We start from the raw sequence: 21,183 nt of genomic DNA on the forward strand, positions 1-21,183 counted from the left end.
CATACTACTACACATCTGGTACACTACTACACATCTGGTACACACTACTACACATCTGGTATACACTACTACACATCTGGTACACTACTACACATCTGGTATACACTACTACACATCTGGTACACACTACTACACATCTGGTACACACTACTACACATCTGGTACACACTACTACACATCTGGTATACACTACTACTACACATCTGGTACACACTACTACACATCTGGTATACACTACTATATATCTGGTACACTACTACACATCTGGTACACACTACTACACATCTGGTACACTACTACACATCTGGTATACACTACTACACATCTGGTACACTACTACACATCTGGTACACACTACTACACATCTGGTACACACTACTACCCATCTGGTACACTACTACACATCTGGTACACACTACTACACATCTGGTACACTACTACACATCTGGTACACACTACTACACATCTGGTATACACTACTATATATCTGCTAGTGTCAGTCATGTCCAGTTATACACTACTACAGATGTGTTATAGACTACTATACATCTGTTATACACTACTACAGATGTGTTATAGACTACTATACATCTGTTATACACTACTACAGATGTGTTATAGACTACTATACATCTGTTATACACTACTACAGATGTGTTATAGACTACTATACATCTGTTATACACTACTACAGATGTGTTATAGACTACTATACATCTGTTATACACTACTACAGATGTGTTATAGACTACTATACATCTGTTATACACTACTATAGATGTGTTATAGACTACTATACATCTGTTATACACTACTACAGATCTGTTATAGACTACTATACATCTGTTATACACTACTATAGATCTGTTAGTGTCAGTCATGTCCAGCTATAATATGATATATAATATTAATAATGTGTAGTGTTAGATAGGACCATGTCTGGCCCCCCTTCTGCTAGGGCTCTGTTCTACCAAAATTGATTAAAGAAAGTAGAGCATTATGTATATTTAACTTTCACGCTAGAGGATAGCTAAGCTAGGCCTGGTGTAGAGATGGGTCTAGGCTAGGCCTGGTGTAGAGATGGGTCTGAGCTAGGCCTGGTGTAGAGATGGGTCTAGGCTAGGCCTGGTGTAGAGATGGGTCTAGGCTAGGCCTGGTGTAGAGATGGGTCTAGGCTAGGCCTGGTGTAGAGATGGGTCTAGGCTAGGCATGGTGTAGAGATGGGTCAAGGCTAGGCCTGGTGTAGAGATGGGTCTGAGCTAGGCATGGTGTAGAGATGGGTCAAGGCTAGGCCTGGTGTAGAGATGGGTCTAGGCTAGGCCTGGTGTAGAGATGGGTCTAGGCTAGGCCTGGTGTAGAGATGGGTCTAGGCTAGGCCTGGTGTAGAGATGGGTCTAAGCTAGGCCTGGTGTAGAGATGGGTCTAGGCTAGGCCTGGTGTAGAGATGGGTCTAGGCTAGGCCTGGTGTAGAGATGGGTCTAGGCTAGGCCTGGTGTAGAGATGGGTCTAGGCTAGGCCTGGTGTAGAGATGGGTCTAGGCTAGGCCTGGTGTAGAGATGGGTCTAGGCTAGGCCTGGTGTAGAGATGGGTCTAGGCTAGGCCTGGTGTAGAGATGGGTCTAGGCTAGGCCTGGTGTAGAGATGGGTCTAAGCTAGGCCTGGTGTAGAGATGGGTCTGAGCTAGGCCTGGTGTAGAGATGGGTCTAGGCTAGGCCTGGTGTAGAGATGGGTCTAGGCTAGGCCTGGTGTAGAGATGGGTCTAAGCTAGGCCTGGTGTAGAGATGGGTCTGAGCTAGGCCTGGTGTAGAGATGGGTCTGAGCTAGGCCTGGTGTAGAGATGGGTCTAGGCTAGGCCTGGTGTAGAGATGGGTCTGAGCTAGGCCTGGTGTAGAGATGGGTCTGAGCTAGGCCTGGTGTAGAGATGGGTCTAGTGTAGTTTGTGGGGTAGTGAACTGTGTGGTAGTGAGCTGGGTCTAGTGTAGTGTGTGTGGTAGTGAACTGGGTCTAGTGTAGTGTGTGTGGTAGTGAGCTGGATCTAGTGTAGTGTGTGTGGTAGTGAACTGGGTCTAGTGTAGTGTGTGTGTGGTAGTGAACTGTGTGGTAGTGAGCTGGGTCTAGTGTAGTGTGTGTGGTAGTGAGCTGGGTCTAGTGTAGTGTGTGTGGTAGTGAGCTGGGTCTAGTGTAGTGTGTGGTAGTGAGCTGGGTCTAGTGTAGTGTGTGTGGTAGTGAACTGGGTCTAGTGTAGTGTGTGTGGTAGTGAGCTGGGTCTAGTGTAGTGTGTGTGGTAGTGAGCTGGGTCTAGTGTAGTGTGTGTGGTAGTGAACTGGGTCTAGTGTAGTGTGTGTGGTAGTGAGCTGGGTCTAGTGTAGTGTGTGTGGTAGTGAGCTGGGTCTAGTGTAGTGTGTGTGGTAGTGAGCTGGGTCTAGTGTAGTGTGTGTGGTAGTGAACTGGGTCTAGTGTAGTGTGTGTGTGGTAGTGAGCTGGGTCTAGTGTAGTGTGTGTGGTAGTGAGCTGGGTCTAGTGTAGTGTGTGTGGTAGTGAGCTGGGTCTAGTGTAGTGTGTGTGGTAGTGAACTGGGTCTAGTGTAGTGTGTGTGGTAGTGAGCTGGGTCTAGTGTAGTGTGTGTGGTAGTGAGCTGGGTCTAGTGTAGTGTGTGGTAGTGAGCTGGGTCTAGTGTAGTGTGTGTGGTAGTGAGCTGGGTCTAGTGTAGTGTGTGTGGTAGTGAACTGGGTCTAGTGTAGTGTGTGTGGTAGTGAACTGGGTCTAGTGTAGTGTGTGTGGTAGTGAACTCGGTCTAGTGTAGTGTGTGTGGTAGTGAGCTGGGTCTAGTGTAGTGTGTGTGGTAGTGAGCTGGGTCTAGTGTAGTGTGTGTGGTAGTGAGCTGGGTCTAGTGTAGTGTGTGTGGTAGTGAGCTGTGTCTAGTGTAGTGTGTGTGGTAGTGAACTGGGTCTAGTGTAGTGTGTGGTAGTGAGCTGGGTCTAGTGTAGTGTTTGTGGTAGTGAACTGGGTCTAGTGTAGTGTTTGGTAGTGAGCTGGGTCTAGTGTAGTGTTTGTGGTAGTGAACTGGGTCTAGTGTAGTGTGTGGTAGTGAGCTGGGTCTAGTGTAGTGTGTGTGGTAGTGAACTGGGTCTAGTGTAGTGTGTGTGGTAGTGAGCTGGGTCTAGTGTAGTGTGTGTGGTAGTGAGCTGGGTCTAGTGTAGTGTGTGTGGTAGTGAGCTGGGTCTAGTGTAGTGTGTGTGGTAGTGAGCTGGGTCTAGTGTAGTGTGTGTGGTAGTGAGCTGGGTCTAGTGTAGTGTGTGTGGTAGTGAGCTGGGTCTAGTGTAGTGTGTGTGGTAGTGAACTGGGTCTAGTGTAGTGTGTGGTAGTGAGCTGGGTCTAGTGTAGTGTTTGTGGTAGTGAACTGGGTCTAGTGTAGTGTGTGGTAGTGAGCTGGGTCTAGTGTAGTGTGTGTGGTAGTGAACTGGGTCTAGTGTAGTGTGTGTGGTAGTGAGCTGGGTCTAGTGTAGTGTGTGTGGTAGTGAACTGGGTCTAGTGTAGTGTGTGGTAGTGAGCTGGGTCTAGTGTAGTGTGTGTGGTAGTGAGCTGGGTCTAGTGTAGTGTGTGTGGTAGTGAACTGGGTCTAGTGTAGTGTGTGGTAGTGAGCTGGGTCTAGTGTAGTGTGTGTGGTAGTGAACTGGGTCTAGTGTAGTGTGTGTGGTAGTGAGCTGGGTCTAGTGTAGTGTGTGTGGTAGTGAGCTGGGTCTAGTGTAGTGTGTGTAGGAGGGGGGTGGGTCTAGTGTAGTGTGTGTGGTAGTGAACTGGGTCTAGTGTAGTGTGTGTGGTAGTGAGCTGGGTCTAGTGTAGTGTGTGTGGTAGTGAACTGGGTCTAGTGTAGTGTGTGGTAGTGAGCTGGGTCTAGTGTAGTGTGTGTGGTAGTGAGCTGGGTCTAGTGTAGTGTGTGTGGTAGTGAGCTGGGTCTAGTGTAGTGTGTGTAGGAGGGGGGTGGGTCTAGTGTAGTGTTTGTGGTAGTGAACTGGGTCTAGTGTAGTGTGTGTGGTAGTGAGCTGGGTCTAGTGTAGTGTGTGTGGTAGTGAACTGGGTCTAGTGTAGTGTGTGTGGTAGTGAGCTGGGTCTAGTGTAGTGTGTGTGGTAGTGAACTGGGTCTAGTGTAGTGTGTGTGGTAGTGAACTGGGTCTAGTGTAGTGTGTGTGGTAGTGAACTGGGTCTAGTGTAGTGTGTGTGGTAGTGAGCTGGGTCTAGTGTAGTGTGTGTGGTAGTGAGCTGGGTCTAGTGTAGTGTGTGTGGTAGTGAGCTGGGTCTAGTGTAGTGTGTGTAGGAGGGGGGTGGGTCTAGTGTAGTGTGTGGTAGTGAACTGGGTCTAGTGTAGTGTGTGTGGTAGTGAGCTGGGTCTAGTGTAGTGTGTGTGGTAGTGAACTGGGTCTAGTGTAGTGTGTGTGGTAGAGAGCTGGGTCTAGTGTAGTGTGTGTGGTAGTGAACTGGGTCTAGTGTAGTGTGTGTGGTAGTGAACTGGGTCTAGTGTAGTGTGTGTGGTAGTGAACTGGGTCTAGTGTAGTGTGTGTGGTAGTGAGCTGGGTCTAGTGTAGTGTGTGTGGTAGTGAGCTGGGTCTAGTGTAGTGTGTGTGGTAGTGAGCTGGGTCTAGTGTAGTGTGTGTAGGAGGGGGGTGGGTCTAGTGTAGTGTGTGGTAGTGAACTGGGTCTAGTGTAGTGTGTGTGGTAGTGAGCTGGGTCTAGTGTAGTGTGTGTGGTAGTGAACTGGGTCTAGTGTAGTGTGTGTGGTAGTGAACTGGGTCTAGTGTAGTGTGTGTGGTAGTGAACTGGGTCTAGTGTAGTGTGTGTGGTAGTGAGCTGGGTCTAGTGTAGTGTGTGTGGTAGTGAGCTGGGTCTAGTGTAGTGTGTGTGGTAGTGAGCTGGGTCTAGTGTAGTGTGTGTGTGGTAGTGAGCTGGGTCTAGTGTAGTGTGTGTGGTAGTGAACTGGGTCTAGTGTAGTGTGTGTGGTAGTGAACTGGGTCTAGTGTAGTGTGTGTGGTAGTGAACTGGGTCTAGTGTAGTGTGTGTGGTAGTGAGCTGGGTCTAGTGTAGTGTGTGTGGTAGTGAGCTGGGTCTAGTGTAGTGTGTGTAGGAGGGGGGTGGGTCTAGTGTAGTGTGTGTGGTAGTGAACTGGGTCTAGTGTAGTGTGTGTGGTAGTGAACTGTGCTTTAATGGCTCCAGGGTCGGTGGTTCTACAGGAAGGAGGCGGTGAAGGACCTCCACATCACCCTGATACGCCTCCTCAACGAGCTCTCTCCCTGGGAACCCAAACTGCTCAAGGCCTTCCACAGGAACAGGTGCACACACACACACACACACGCACACGCACACACACACACATATGGGGGGTGGAAAGTGCCACTTATTTGCTAACTGAGCAGACAAACGTGACGAACGTCCCCACGTGACCACGTGTGCTATTCACTAACGTAGCTAACCCAGCAAACGCTCGTCAGGGCCGGGAGTACTTGAGCACGTGTGCTATTCGCGTACGTAGCTAACGTCGCTACGTGAGCACTTGTGCTACAGTAGAACCACTCATCCGAACCCAACGGGACCGCAGGTCGTTCGTATCTCTGAAATGTCCGGATGACTGGAACATATGTTAAAATGCACCAAATTCAATAAGTGGTATACTTGTTTCATATAGACTCATAATAGACCAATAAATACCCTTAATTACTTGTGAAAATGCATCAAAATTGCAATCAAATAGCCAACTAAACTCATATAGGCCAGTAGCCTATAATAAAATAACCGAATTTCCACTTGAGTGCGTGCTTTGATCAAATACAGTACTTTATTATCAAATGAGGCTTACGCTGCATCGATAGGCTACTGTATTCGCAGAACAACATGGTATAGCCTAAAACAACCCAACATTAGAACAATTAGAGCAAATGATAATCAATAAATAAATAAATGAAATGAAAGACAAGTTGTCGTGTTTTAGGCTATTGTAGCCTAAAAGAAAGTCTCTAAAATAACAGATGTAGACTAACGTGGCCTAGGCTGTAGCTATTATTTAACAAATACAGTAGGTCTAGTAGGCTAATCTACATGCTTACAACACGTCTGTGTTCCTGAAGTCCATTAACTGGGAACGAATAATGACTCGATGCTGCTTCAGGTTGCTGACGCGCTTTCTGGCTACCAAGGAATGCAGCTCTCGCGCAGCAGACTCGTTTGCGTTTTGCGCTCGACATTAGAGTAACAAAGAAATGAAACGTGACAGTAGACTACAGCCTACAGGCAACATGTAGGTCTACATACAGTTCAGTTTTTATTCACAGTAGGATACAGTACTGTAATGAAAAGCCCACCAGTAACCAGATAGCAGGTTTGTGGTCGGACGTGGCAAGTCGCAAGTGGCAAAATACCCACCTCCGACCTGTGTGCATTCGAGCTATAGCGAATGATACGATGATGATATGATATGATATTGACATCAGCCGGCAACTGGAGGCTGAGAAACATCCGAATTAGCGACGAGGAAGTGCGAGTTCAATTTGCCACCTCCCAGTTATAAACGAACGCACCATATACCCTGCACCTCCCAGTTAAAAACGAGCGCACCATATACCCTGGCATAAGTGCGCTTTTTCATAACCATAGCAACCATTGCTTTATTGTACAAAGACTCAGTAAACTGTAAAAAGACAAGTTCAAGTTGGATTAGAAAGCTGTAGCTGATCGCGCCAAAAAGTATGTTTCCATACATAGCCTACCCATTCAGACCAGAGATTGAATCTGACATGGTGGTAGTGTCGCCTACTTCATTGTAGGAATAATAAGTATGGCTACAACTACACACAGGCCACAAAATACAATAACAAAATACAGACAACAGCGGCCACTAAGGATTTTCTTTTCATTTTGGTAGGCTATCAGGGCTTTTTCCAGGACTGTCAAATAAGCCTATAGACAAAGGCTATCCGATTAATAAATGCACGGCACTAAACTTCTGGTATATACAGTATGTAGCCTAAGCTTATTTTAGTGCACAGCAAACATTGCCTTTGCCCTTTAGGTCTTTATTGTTGTTGTTATTATTTTACTATGTCGAATGATTTGCCTGTTTGTGTGCTGCGCGCACCATTGCATTCCTGTACCCTCATTTATTTAATGTATTTCGTTAGATAAAAACGAATAATGTAGGCCACAACTAGGCTACACACACAGGATATAGATAAAATGTAGTGTAAAACTAAATAATAAAAAAACAGCGTAAAACGCAGACCGCGGTTGAAATCTATCAATTTGAAGCTCAGGATAATTCCTAACCATGACAGCCCTATGGTTGACAAGTAGGCTAGTCATATTGAACAATACACTTTTATTTTGCCAATGAGCCTACTTCACAATATACTACGAATTTTCTTTCGGCCCATGGTGCCTAACACAGATGGAGACATATTAGACAGGATGCAGGGACAATGTAAATAAATATAACACCAGTGAGTTAGCTACTACCACAGCACTTGGCGTGGCTGGAGAACATAAGCTAAGCCAAATGACGGTGGCAATAATAATATAACAATTTATCTTGTCAGCAACACACAGTAAGCACAATAGTAGGAATAATAACATATATTAACCAGGTTATCTGTTAGTAGCCTGCTATTATGTAGGCTCAATAATCTAACGTTAAGTTGTCATATCACTGATCTCACTGGACGGAGGCTGGCTAGCCATATCAGAGCTAACAAGACAACTAGCAGCTTAAGTAACCTGGTGACGGCGACGTTGCTCAATACCACGCGTGGTCAAGTAGCGACGTTCGTCAGGTTTGTCTTCTCAGTTAGCAAATCCACACGGGCCATAATTACGGGAGCTTACGAGAGCCACGCGAATGCCGCGACCCATGCACACATTGCTGACTTACTTCAGGCCGCCGCCGTCGCTAGGACAAAATGTCGTGAGTCACGTCAGTCCTCCTATCAAATACAATGGGAGTCGAATGGATTTCACTCACGTAAACACGTACGTTTGTCAGCTCCGTATGCAGCTCAGTTCGCTCCGTGCGGTAAGAAATGGCACATTTCACCCCCCATACACACACACATGAACACACACACACATGAACACACACACACATGAACACACACATGAACACACACACACATGAACACACACACACATGAACACACACACACATGAACACACACATGAACACACACACACACACACACACACATGAACACACGCACACACATGAACACACACACACACACATGAACACACACACACACACATGAACACACACACACACACACATGAACACACATGAACACACACACACACATGAACACACACACACACACATGAACACACAAACACACACACACACACACACACACGAACACACACACACATGAACACACACACACATGAACACACACACACACACACACACACACACATGAACACACACACACACACATGAACACACACACACACACACACATGAACACACACACACACACACATGAACACATTCAAGTTGTAGTTCAGAATTTTGGACATGGAGCCTAATTTACGACTTATGCATAATGTTGTAGATTAATGGAGAACATTTCCAGCTAATTCCATGCTGTCTCTGGTTCAGGCGTTAGAGGCATGCTAATGCTAGCGCTGTCTCTGGTTCAGGCGTTAGAGGCATGCTAATGCTAGCGCTGTCTCTGGTTCAGGCGTTAGAGGCATGCTAATGCTAGCGCTGTCTCTGGTTCAGGCGTTAGAGGCATGCTAATGCTAGCGCTGTCTCTGGTTCAGGCGTTAGAGGCATGCTAATGCTAGCGCTGTCTCTGGTTCAGGCGTTAGAGGCATGCTAATGCTAGCGCTGTCTCTGGTTCAGGCGTTAGAGGCATGCTAATGCTAGCGCTGTCTCTGGTTCAGGCGTTAGAGGCATGCTAATGCTAGCGCTGTCTCTGGTTCAGGCGTTAGAGGCATGCTAATGCTAGCGCTGTCTCTGGTTCAGGCGTTAGAGGCATGCTAATGCTAGCGCTGTCTCTGGTTCAGGCGTTAGAGGCATGCTAATGCTAGCGCAGTCAAACCGACATGGCAGCATTCAAAGAGAACTCAATTAATAAACACTCCAAACAAGATAAACTAAACTCCTCACCAAAATCAGGCATATCCCTTTAGAACGTGACCATTGCAACTTGTTGTGTTGATAGTAAGAGAAAAGTCTTCTGTTCCTTGTTGCTGTGAAGGCAATAGTGCCGGCTAGTTATGTATCCCTCCGCCTCACTATTCACAGAGAGAGCCATGTAGATCCAAACAAACAAAAGGGTTCAACGATAGTTGGACTTCAAAAATGATGGTTTAAAACTCAAATGAGCCCCGGACCGTCTGTCCTGATATCTGATTTGTTTTGGGTGCACTGTGGATTGTTTAAGTGAGTTTTCTTTGAATGCTAGCCATCTCTATTGCATTGCGCTAGCATTAGCATGCCGCTAACGCAGGAACGAGAGACCGCATGGAATCAGCTGGAAATGTTGTCCGTCAATCAACAACATTATGGGTAAGTCATAAATGAGGCTATATGTCCACAATTCATAACTACCCCTTTAACACAAACATTAACACACACCCCCCCCCCCCACAGACACACACACACACACTCACAGCTGTATTTTAAATGTGTCTTGTTTCCCCAGATTGCGTCTGAAGAAGGACTACGACGACTTCAAGAAGCACCCGGAGTACGACAACTTCGTCCGGGAGCAGCTGGTGGTGGAGGAGGAGGAGGAGGAGAGGGGTCCAGGGAGAGGAGAGGGGGCCTCCTCCTCATCCTCCTCCTTCTCTGACTGCAGCAGCAGACTGGCCGAGGAGCAGGAGGAGGAACACAGTATCCCCAGGGGTCTGTGGGCTGCAGGTACCGTCTCAGAACTCAGCGCTCATCCAACAGTCAGACTCATCCAACAGTCAGACTCATCCAACAGTCAGACTCATCCAACAGTTAGACTCATCCAGTTACAACGGGGCGGCTGTGGCTCAGGGGGGTAGAGCGGTAGGGTCAGCGGTTCGAATCCCGGCTCCTCCTGACATGTTGAAGTATCCTTGGGCAAGACACTGAACCTTACTGCTTCCACTGAGCAGGCTGGCACCTTGTATGGCAGCTGCCGCCATTGGAGTGTGAATGTGTGTGTGTGTGAATGGGTAAATGAGAGGCCATTGGTGTGTGTGTGTGTGTGTGTGTGAATGGGTAAATGAGAGGCCATTGGTGTGTGAATGCGTGTGTGTGTGTGAATGGGTAAATGAGAGGCCATTGGTGTGTGTGTGTGTGTGTGTGTGTGTGTGTGTGTGTGTGTGTGAATGGGTAAATGAGAGGCCATTGGTGTGTGAATGTGTGTGTGTGTGTGTGAATGGGTAAATGAGAGGCCATTGGTGTGTGAATGTGTGGGTGTGTGAATGTGTGGGTGTGTGAATGTGTGTGTGTGTGTGTGTGAATGGGTAAATGAGAGGCCATTGGTGTGTGAATGTGTGGGTGTGTGAATGTGTGGGTGTGTGAATGTGTGGGTGTGTGAATGTGTGGGTGTGTGAATGTGTGTGTGTGTGAATGGGTAAATGAGAGGCCATTGTAAAGCGCTTTGGATAAAAGCGCTATATAAATACGGTCCATTTTCCATTTACAATGGTCAGATGCTCAGATAGTGTCTTCACCACCTGCGTACAGTAAATTCCAGGCTAGTTCTTGTAATACAGCGCTCTTACAGTGATGTGGATGTGTCTGTTCCAGCTGACCTGAGGCAGCAAGGGTCCGAGTTTGTGGGAGGCTCCCTGGTGACCCCGCAGGAGGTCACGACCCTGTGCGACGTCCGACCTTCGACCCGCCAGCTGAAACGCCCGGGGGGTGTGGCCGAGGACGACTCCGACCTCGGGAAGAGAGGCCGGGCGGCCGGCGACGACGTGATCGCTCCCTCCTCCTCCTCCTCCTCCTCTTCTTCTGTGGCGGTGGGGGGGGCAGACGCCCAGAACAGAACATCAGCAGGTCCGGCCCCGGCGCCGGTCCAGAGCCCGAGCGGAGGAGGGCCCGGCGCTGTGACACCGACGGTGGGTTACCCTCGACGGTACCAGCCCATCCCCACCCTGCTGGCCAGGAGCGTGGGCAACAAAGTGACCTTAATGCACCGACCGCCTCCTCCTCCACACCCCCCCGCTCCTCCTCCTCCTGCCGTCGGCCAGACTCACACCGGGACGGCAGCGTCTTCCTCCCCGCCCGCCGCCACACCCACGCCGGCCCCGCCCACCTCCACCACCGCCAACCCCCTAGCGCCCCCTCCTCCAGCGCCCACGCCGCAGGGCCCCCTCCAGGCTGCGTACGGGGCGACCGAGGGGCCGAGGCCGGGGCTGGGGCCGGGGTCGAGGCTGGGGGCCGGCAGCCCCGTGAAGATCCAGGTCCAGCCCGTCCGGGGCCAGAGGAGCGGCGAGGTCAGGCAGCAGGTGGTCATCCTGCCCAGCCAGCTCCTCCTCCAGAGGCCCGCTCCCGAGGAGACTAACACACCCCCGGCCTCCTCCTCCAGGCCTCCCGCTCCCCTCTCCTCCTCCCCAGGAGTCTACCTCCCCGAGGGGAGCAGGGTGCCCGTCCAGCAGGGGGCTCCTCTCAAGAACACCCGGGGGGTGAGAGGAGGAGGAGGAGGAGGAGGAGGAGGAGGAGGAGGAGCAGCGCCCTCCTCTCCCTCTGTCTCCCCCAGGCAGCTGCACACGCCCCGATCAGCAGGCATCAAGGTCCCGGGCACTAAAACAAGCGCACCCCACCGCGGACAACCCCCGGAGGAGCTGAAGACGGTCTGCATCCGGGACTCGCAGTCCATCCTGGTCACCACCAGGGGGGGCAACACCGGGGTGGTCAAGCTGCGGACGGCCTCGGACCAGAACGCGTCCAGCCTGGCGCCGGCCGCCCCCGTCATCAACATCTCCCCTCAGTTCAAGGCCTTCCTGGTGTCCAAGACCTCTCCTCCGGCCCCGGTGCCCCCGCCCCCTGGCCCCGCCCTCCGCCTCCAGACTGCGGCCTCCTCCTCCTCCGCCCCCAGCTCCAACATTCCAGGAGGTCTGGGTCAGGGCGCGGCCGGCACCCTGGCCTCGAACCCGGCTCCGGGCATCATCAGCCCCCAGGTCCAGCTCCCCATCAGCCCCTCCAGGTCGGCGCCAGGGCTCACCCACAATGCACTGCTGCAGTGCGTCAGCGGCAGGCCGAGGAGCGGGACGGGCCCCGACGACAAGCAGCCGATCGCCAAGTTCATCCTGGTCACGCCCTCCGCCGGCGCCGCGCCCCGAGTCTCCTCCCCCGGCGGCCTGGCGCTCCCCGGCTCACGGCTGGTGTTCATCAGCCAATCGTCTGCCTCTTCGACGGGCAGCGGTCCAAGTCAGGCCTCGGCAGGGTGCGGGGTCAAAGGTCGCCCCCTGACTGCAACGGTGTCGGCGGACGCGGCGAAGGCCAGGCCCCAGGTGGGCGGGGCCGCGGGTCTGCTCAGGGTCAGCTCCGCCCTCTCCTCCTCCTCCTCTCTCCTGACCTCCACCCCCGCCCTCCGGGTCAGCTCCGCCCTCTCCTCCACTGTGGCGGTGCCTGGCGCCAAGGTGGGCCAGCCTGGGCCAGTCGGCTCCTCACGGACCCCCCTCCCCCCTCCTCCAGCCAACAGGACGCCGCCGAGCCCTGTCGAAGCCACGCCCCTCACGCCGCCTCAGCCCCACGGCTCCCCGGGGGTCCTTGGCGGGATGGCGGTCAACTCTCCTCCCCCTAATCCCAGAGCGAGCCCCGCCCCCGGCGCGCTGCAGCTGCAGAGGATCGTCATCAACACCTCCGCCCCTCTGGCGGCCGGGACCCAGATCCTCCTCAACAACGCCCGCTTCGTGGTGCCCGCCGAGGGCCTGGCGCCCGGCAGCCACGTCCTCCTCATCACCAGCCCCGCCTCCTCCCCGAGGACCGGCCCCTACCCCGCCACGCCCGGGACGCTGCCCGCCCCCGCCTCTCCCCTCCTCCTCCCCCCAGCCGGATTTCCTCCGGCGCCGTCTGTCGTCCCGCCCCTCCCCGTGCCGCCCCAGCGGGGGCCGTCGCGACATAACGTGGCGCTCGGACTCCCCGCTCCCTCCTCTGTCCTCTGCCCTGCGGCCCCCGGGTCGGGCGCCAGGGTCCCGGGCGGCCCCGTCCCGCTGGTAGGAAACGCGCAGACAACGGCGGTCAAATGGCCCGTTCCCCCCGCCGGACCTCCCAACACGCCATTCGGACCGGCGCCGACTGCCGGCGTCCGGCCAGTCGGAGTACCCAGGACGCTGCCCCCGCCCGACAGCGCCGTGTTAACCACGGCGGTGAGAACGACGGCTGCAGTCCGTGCGCCCGTCGTCCTGACCGGTGAGACGCAGGTTCTTGGGAGGGTCCCGGTCCTGAGCCCGGCGCCGCGGACCAAGCTGCTGCTCAGTCCGGAGGGCGCCGTGTTGAACGCGGTCCGAGGCCCGGCCAGCCCGGCGGGTCCACCTGCCGTCATCAGGACCCCGGCCACACTGGTGGTCACCAGCTGCCGCTCGACGGCCACAGTACTGCCCAGGATCACCACACACACACACACACACAGCAGCACTGTCCCCACACACATACACACAGACACACACACAGACACACACATACACACAGACACACACACAGACACACACATACACACAGACACACACACAGACACACACACAGACACAGACACACACACAGACACACACATACACACAGACACACACACAGACACACACACAGACACGCACACAGACAGCGCCACTGTCACCCCTGCCCAGGCAGAACATGGCACAACTGACCTCTGAACTCTGGTTCTGAGAGAGAGAGCCAGGAGCCAGCAGGAACCTCCACCTCCCACTGCTGGAACGGTTCTGGCGTTCTCCTCAGCACAGAGAACCGTTGTTGGAACCAGCAGGGTGGAGGTCAGGTCCAGGTCAGGTCCCGTGTGTACAGATGAATCCTGGGAGTGTTCAGCTCATGACTGGTCAGGTGATGGGGGTTGACCTTTGACCTGAAACCCTGCTCTTTAGATGAAGAACTGCTGGTTGAGTTGAATGTTCCTTCTGTTCTAGATCAACTCTATAGTTGACTCAAACCGTTTTGCTGAGAAGATGTTGGACTGGACTGTGATTTTTTAAGTACCAAGCTGTTTGATTTCCCTCTGAGCAGGTTGAGCGAGCGGTCAGCTTGTGGCCAGTGAGAACATGCGGTGTTTAAACCTCAGGGTCGGGCAGGTAGACACTATGGATCTGATTGTGAGAAGTCTCTTCATTGACATTCATGATTCTTCTGTGATATCCGTTTGAATACCTTAGACTGGTACAAGAACACCTTTTTCATTGATTCCTACTCTTCAGACCTGCTGTAGAATGTTCCAGATGTGCCCCCATGGAAACGAGATAAAAGTGACCATTTCTAAATAGTACTTCTCCCAACAGGTTCTCGCTCTTTTCCACCAACACTCTTTGAAAAATAAAACCGGCATTTGAATACAATTGGAGTGCTAACTACTGGATTTGTTTATCGTGTGTTTGAGTCCATGAAATGTTTGAGGTTACAGTTTATTTTACCTTATAGATTTTATTTTATATTATTGGGTCAATTTTCAAAGGATACGGGTGAATATTTCTCCCAGGTGATTCACAATGAGACTGTCCTTTACAGAAGTGTGGTTGTGTTTATTCAAACATGTTTATTAAAAGTACAGAAGAGGAAGACCATTCATGATCATTCTTACAGTACACTGAACTCACTACTACACTCCTACAGTGTAGCTACTGTACAACTAGATAGTATAGCTACAGTATAGCTATTGTAAAACTAAACTGTACAGCTGCTGTATATCTATTGTAAAGCTAAACTATACAGTTACAGCATAGCTATTTTCAGCATTCACAATCACCAACACAAGACATCAACCTCAGCAGTTAATTCCTAAAAATGATCATGACCTACTGGTATTAACGTTTTTCTACATTGTTCACACACGTTTCTGAAAGCATGCCTAGCTAACCCTCACTCCGACATATCGCTCATATCCTCTCAAAATGGTCTTTTGTGTTCAGATGACACACAGACGATATGAGGAGACATTTCTAAGAACCAGTTGAACGCTACTAAATGGAAAACACTAGTTTGAATGACTTATCAGTCAAATGACACTTTTGCATGTTCAGTGTTACACGTTCTCCTCTTAAAGGACCATACAGTAACGGTTTATATCCCAAACACTGTGGACTTAACATAACAGCAAACAATTGGATGTGTACAATGATTTGTACAGAACAAACAATAGAAAATATGCCTGTACAGTAAAAAAAAAAGAAAAGTAGGCTGCATCCTGTCTCTCCCACTGTGCTGTGTTACAGTCTAACCCTAACCCTCCTGTCCTCCTCAACCCTCCTGTCCTCCTCAACCCTCCTGTCCTCCTCAACCCTCCTGTCCTCCTCAACCCTCCTGTCCTCCTCAACCCTCCTGTCCTCCTCAACCCTCCTGTCCTCCTCAACCCTCCTGTCCTCCTCAACCCTCCTGTCCTCCTCAACCCTCCTGTCCTCCTCAACCCTCCTGTCCTCCTCAACCCTCCTGTCCTCCTCAACCCTCCTGTCCTCCTCAACCCTCCTGTCCTCTCACTCCTGCTTCTCCTTCAGTGTAACCATCCCTTGCTCTCCAAACCAGGAGTTCATCTGGGGCCCTTTCACAGTTCTGCTTCTAAAGCTCTGATTGCAAATTGCACAACAGACTTGGAAATGTATTTTTGGCCAATCGAATGGGAGTGTGTTCCATGTGAACACAAAGATTTGATTGATTTTTTTTATTTATTAATTACGATATTGGAGAGATTCGTGTGTAGTGTTTTGGAAAACAAATGTGGTGTAGAATTTAAATCTAAGTGTGAAGCAGGAAATGTGCTTGTTTTTCAGAAGAATTGGTTCAGAGTCGGTACATGAGTTTCAGGTTATGGTTATTGTGTCTTAGTGTGGAAACAATGGAGAAAAACCACATGTATAACATTTTAATGACAAGAGTAACAGACGTCTAAAAAGGTTATTAGTTTTATGTGTTGGGGTCGCCCCACAGCAGACTGGGGACCTCAGGGAGAGTAGGGAGGAGGTAGCGGCCCTGAGGACATCTCATAGGCTGGTGGAGCGTTGGGAACCTGAAACACAGGAAGGAGGAGATGACAAACGAACGCCCTCTGCATCTAGGAAGCAAACGAGCTGAAGTAGACAGTGAAACGGCTGGTCACTATATCCCATGAGAGCTGAACATGAAAGGGAGGCTAAGTTGACCTTCACCAGTTGATTCATGAAATACTAGTTTCACCAAGATCCTTGTTTGTGATTTCTTAAGTTGTGACCTTTTGAATTTCACTCTCACTCTCTCACCTTCTCCTGAACCTCAACCCCCCCCCCCCCGAGGGGCCGAGGCCGGGGCTGGGGCCGGGGTCGAGGCTGGGGGCCGGCAGCCCCGTGAAGATCCAGGTCCAGCCCGTCCGGGGCCAGAGGAGCGGCGAGGTCAGGCAGCAGGTGGTCATCCTGCCCAGCCAGCTCCTCCTCCAGAGGCCCGCTCCCGAGGAGACTAACACACCCCCGGCCTCCTCCTCCAGGCCTCCCGCTCCCCTCTCCTCCTCCCCAGGAGTCTACCTCCCCGAGGGGAGCAGGGTGCCCGTCCAGCAGGGGGCTCCTCTCAAGAACACCCGGGGGGTGAGAGGAGGAGGAGGAGGAGGAGGAGGAGGAGGAGGAGCAGCGCCCTCCTCTCCCTCTGTCTCCCCCAGGCAGCTGCACACGCCCCGATCAGCAGGCATCAAGGTCCCGGGCACTAAAACAAGCGCACCCCACCGCGGACAACCCCCGGAGGAGCTGAAGACGGTCTGCATCCGGGACTCGCAGTCCATCCTGGTCACCACCAGGGGGGGCAACACCGGGGTGGTCAAGCTGCGGACGGCCTCGGACCAGAACGCGTCCAGCCTGGCGCCGGCCGCCCCCGTCATCAACATCTCCCCTCAGTTCAAGGCCTTCCTGGTGTCCAAGACCTCAGCCGGCGGGGGGGGGGGGAACATGACTCCAGCTGCTAACCAGAGAGAGACTGCGGCCAGAGAGGAGCAGAGCCGCCGCCGCCGCCGCCGCCATCGTCCTCCACGTGGGCTGATTGGCCGGCTGGCTGGCTGGCTGGCAGTGATGACTGTAAGAGGAGAATCAGAGACCCTGCTGTGATTGGCCGGGCCGCCTCCAGCCCATCACCGGCTGTCTTTGTCTGGTCTACCAAAAGAGGCTTAGTTTTGATGGTCTACAATCTTGAAGATTTAGATTTTTGTTTTGTTTTGTTTGCGGTTTGCTGAGATGGGGAAGGGGGGGGGGAGAGAGGGAGAGAGGGACAGAGAGAGAAAAAGAGGGAGAAAGAGAGGGAGAGAGAGAGAGAGGGAGGGAGTGAAAGGGCCCCCTGTGTGGTACTGTAGAACTGCAATAAGTGCCAAAATGACATCCTTATTTTCCCTTCGGTCTGTCTGTACTGGATCCATCAGCAACACCTTGCCCCCAGAACGCAGACGAATACATGAATACGTACACATACTGTAAATACCCTCGGCTCCTGTCTCTCTCTCTTCACTTCTCACTTCTCCCAAAAACCCAAAAGATACGTCCACATCCTCCCCCGACGACAAAAATAAAACCTGCAACATTGCTGATTCTCACTGGAGCCAGCGTGCTGACAGAACACAGCGAGGCTGTTTGTGTTCCGGGTCTGTGTGTGTACAGTGTGTGTGAGTGTGTGTGCGTGTGTGTGTGTGTGCGTGTGTGCGTGTGTGTGAGCGCCCGCGCACGTGTGCGGGGGCGTATATGTACGCTATGAGTATGTGTGTGTGTCCGTGTGTGTGTGTGTGTGTGTGTGTGTGTGCGTTCGTGCGTGTGTGTGTGTGTGTGCGTGTGTGTGTGTGTGTACGGAGCAAGGCGGGGGGTTATTTCGAGCAGGCCTGCCAGAGAGCCGTGGAGCGGCGGGACCACCCAGCGTGGCACCAGGACGTTGGCAGCGGACTCAGGGAGGGGGCCGGACCGGGCCAGGCGGGCGGGCGGGCGGGCGGGCGGGCGGCGGCCCCGTGCCCAGCGGCCCAGAGAGGCTGAGGCGGCGCTGTGAGGCCGTGCCAAGGTGGACACAGCGCCCAGCGGAGCCCACAAAGGCCACTTCAGCCTCCCACGGAACCGAGCGGCACAGCCCGGCGGCCCTCCTGCCCCCCGACGTCCCCAGCCCTCTGTCCTGCGGGGGAGGGGGGGTTTGGGGTGGGGGGGGGCCAGCAGCGGTCTAGATGGGAGGTGCGGGGTGGGGGGTTTGGGGGGGGGGGGCAAGCAGCGGTCTAGATGGGGGGTTTGGGGTGGGGGGGGGGGCCAGCAGCGGTCTAGATGGGGGGTGGTGGTGGGGGGGTGCGGGGTGGGGGGCGGCCAGCAGCGGTGTAGATGGGGGGTAGGTTCCAGGTGGGGAGTTATTTTAGGAGACAGTCTCCTCAGAGCGAGACCTCCCTTTATGAAGGGAAAAGAAAAAGAGGATGTCTGCAAGTTTGACCGCAGAATGTTTATTTGCGCTCCGCTGCGCGCCGTCTGTCTGAGAGAGCTCGGCCTCGAACGAAACGCCCCGTGGCCAACGGACCCGTACCCGTACGCGAACTCACTCACACGCCGTCGGAGAACCGGCGTCCCCCGCCCGAGCGTGTGTGTGTGGGGGGGGGGGGGGGGGTGGGTTCAGTTCCGGGTCGTGCCATCCCAGGTTTCCGCGTAAGCCGGCGTTCTTGGCAAGTCTGGTTCTTTTGTTCTCTCGGAGTGGAACGACAGCGCAGCGTCTGTCTACGAGTTAAACTGCCGTCCTCCGCCTCCCTCCCAGCGGCCGTTTACATCTGGACAACAAAGAGTTTACCCAGCATGTTTACCTCCACCAACTGGGCCACTTCATCCCAGCACTTACAGCTTATAAACGGACTGACAAATCGCATTAGCCCTCAGCTTCTCTCAGCAGCGCAAGCCTTGATGGTAAAGGGTCATTTATCTCTCTCTAATTCACTTTGCTAGGTAAATTCTCTTTGGCAGGTAGCAGACAGACCAGCTGGAGAGGTGTTTGATGGGGGCTGATGGAAAGTGGGGGGAAGGTTATTGGAATGGGGAGGCTAGAGTCATATCTAATCAAATCAAAGTTTATTTGTACGGCACATTTCATGCACAGAGGCAACACAATGCGCTTTATAGAGAACAAAGGGGGGGGGGGGTGGACATACAGTACATCCTTCCAGAGGGAAGCAAGAGAACAGTTCACCCGAGGGCCGAAATAGGTGAGCTGTAAAAATTATTCTGTAAAAGCTGTAAAATAATAAAATAATTGAAAAAAGGTGTTGAACATACATGAATAATGTTCTTTTTGCAAACTGAGACTCTACACACTTCCTGTCTTTCTCTTTCTTTTTCACTCTCCCCCTCCTCTTCTCTTCTCTTCTCCTCTCTTCTCTTCCTCCTCTCGCTGTCTCCCTTGAGAGGGTTACCATGCATCAGCTTCAGACCTGATCCCATTTCATCTCTATCATAAACACTCTCTAACGGAAACCTATCTGCTGCCAAGGCTGATATGATGTCAGAGGCATCTGCGAGAGGAGAAGACAGCAAGGGGGCCATTTTGATCTGCCTGTGTTTGATTCCTGTTGAAAGCTCACATAACACACATAATGTCAGCTAAACACGCGTCACTAACATCAGCCACATCCACGAACCTGGAGATTAAAACGGCACGACGCTCGTCGTAGCAGATTAGGTTCAAACGCGAAGACGGTTCAAATGCATACTGTGCTTGCGTCTGTGTTCCTGCATTTCCTGCGATTTGAGAACCGCACGTCCGGTGAAGAAGAAGTGGTGCACCTCAGACTGCTGAAGCTATATTTTAACATGTTTTCCATTTCAGTCCAGGCCTCTAAAACAACAGTTGACTGATGTTAAAGCTGACAGCTGAGCAGACGCCTGTGTCCTGAACACGGTCCTGAACACGGCCTCAGAACGCGCCATCGGCTCCAGTTCCTCTTCGTCTGGCGTTAGCGGAGGGCAGCTCAGGTCAGGGGCGAGCAGAACAGGGCAGGTTTTTGACTGATCTCTCCAGCCTAGTTCCCCCAGATCCTTCATCACTGTCATGCAACCCCCCCCCCCCCCCTCACCCCAATCCCCCCAACCCCACCAACCCCCCCAGCCAGGCCTAACAGCCCATCCTGGGTCTCTCTGGAAACCTCCCTCCCTCCTTCCCAGTCTCCATACTGTACCTCAGTGCCTCGCCCACCCTCCTGTAACCCTCCCCCTACACACACACACACACACACACACACACGCACACACACACACACAAACACACACACACACACACACAGATATACAGACAGATACACAGATATACAGCCCCCTGTTCTCTCTCTTCTCCCTCTGTAATACATTTGCAATTAATTTATTTTTGCTTTCATTTCCTCCCTCTGTGCCCCCCCCCCCCTGATCCCTTGATCTGCGGTGGAGAGGTCTGGAACTGATCTTGACGCGTTAGCCCTAGCGTGCAACTGCCTGCTGGGGACATTTTGTGCTGTCGCGGCATTTTATTACAAGTAAAAACGCTATTGTAGGCCGAGCATTGGTTGTAAACACAAAAGCTGTCTGCGTACAGGAAGTAATCGTTTCTTTGCCATTTCTAAATTCATGACCGAGTCTTTGGGCCAGATCCACAAAAGGATTGTGTGGCTTTTGCAGCGGCAAAACCCGTGAAAATGAGAGAAATAAAATAGCATTCAATCCACAAAGCACACGCAGAGGGTGAAAAGTATTGCAAACTGCACCGATGAGCAAATAGCTTCACGGCTGCGCTAGGCTCATTTGATTGTATGTCAATTAACTACTTCTGTGCAAAATTGCCCCAAATAAGCCTTGCGTCTGATCCACAACGACCATGAGCTAACTGCCACATGCGGTTAGAGAGGTGAAAATACCGCTTTTGAAAAGTTCGTATTAACCACAGCAGTCAGCGCGTACTCTCTCCTTCTGTCTCTCCTCAGAACTTGTGAAGTTTGAATGATATTGAATTCATATTGGATGATATTAAGGACGAAACATACATAAATTCAGCCAGCTGTGATGCACAGAAACAAACACA

The 21,183-nt window shown here is 52.1% G+C and overlaps 1 protein-coding gene across 1 annotated transcript in view; it reads left to right on the forward strand.

Moving 5' to 3' along the window:
• Positions 1-14,232, forward strand: part of LOC311328618 (putative bromodomain-containing protein 10) — a gene marked incomplete at its 5' end in the record, with an annotated part of 29,703 nt that extends 15,471 nt beyond the window's left edge. Inside the window, 4 exons of the mRNA XM_084462563.1 lie at positions 5,208-5,323; positions 9,686-9,903; positions 10,768-11,555; positions 11,727-14,232. Coding sequence (XP_084318689.1) covers positions 5,208-5,323; positions 9,686-9,903; positions 10,768-11,555; positions 11,727-13,835 — 3,231 coding nt within the window. The 3' untranslated portion in view covers positions 13,836-14,232. The remainder of the gene's footprint in view (positions 1-5,207; positions 5,324-9,685; positions 9,904-10,767; positions 11,556-11,726) is intronic.
• Positions 14,233-21,183: the final 6,951 nt, after the last annotated feature.

Source organism: Borostomias antarcticus (assembly GCF_949987555.1).
Source record: "Borostomias antarcticus genome assembly, contig: scaffold_101, whole genome shotgun sequence".
Lineage (NCBI taxonomy): Eukaryota > Metazoa > Chordata > Actinopteri > Stomiiformes > Stomiidae > Borostomias > Borostomias antarcticus.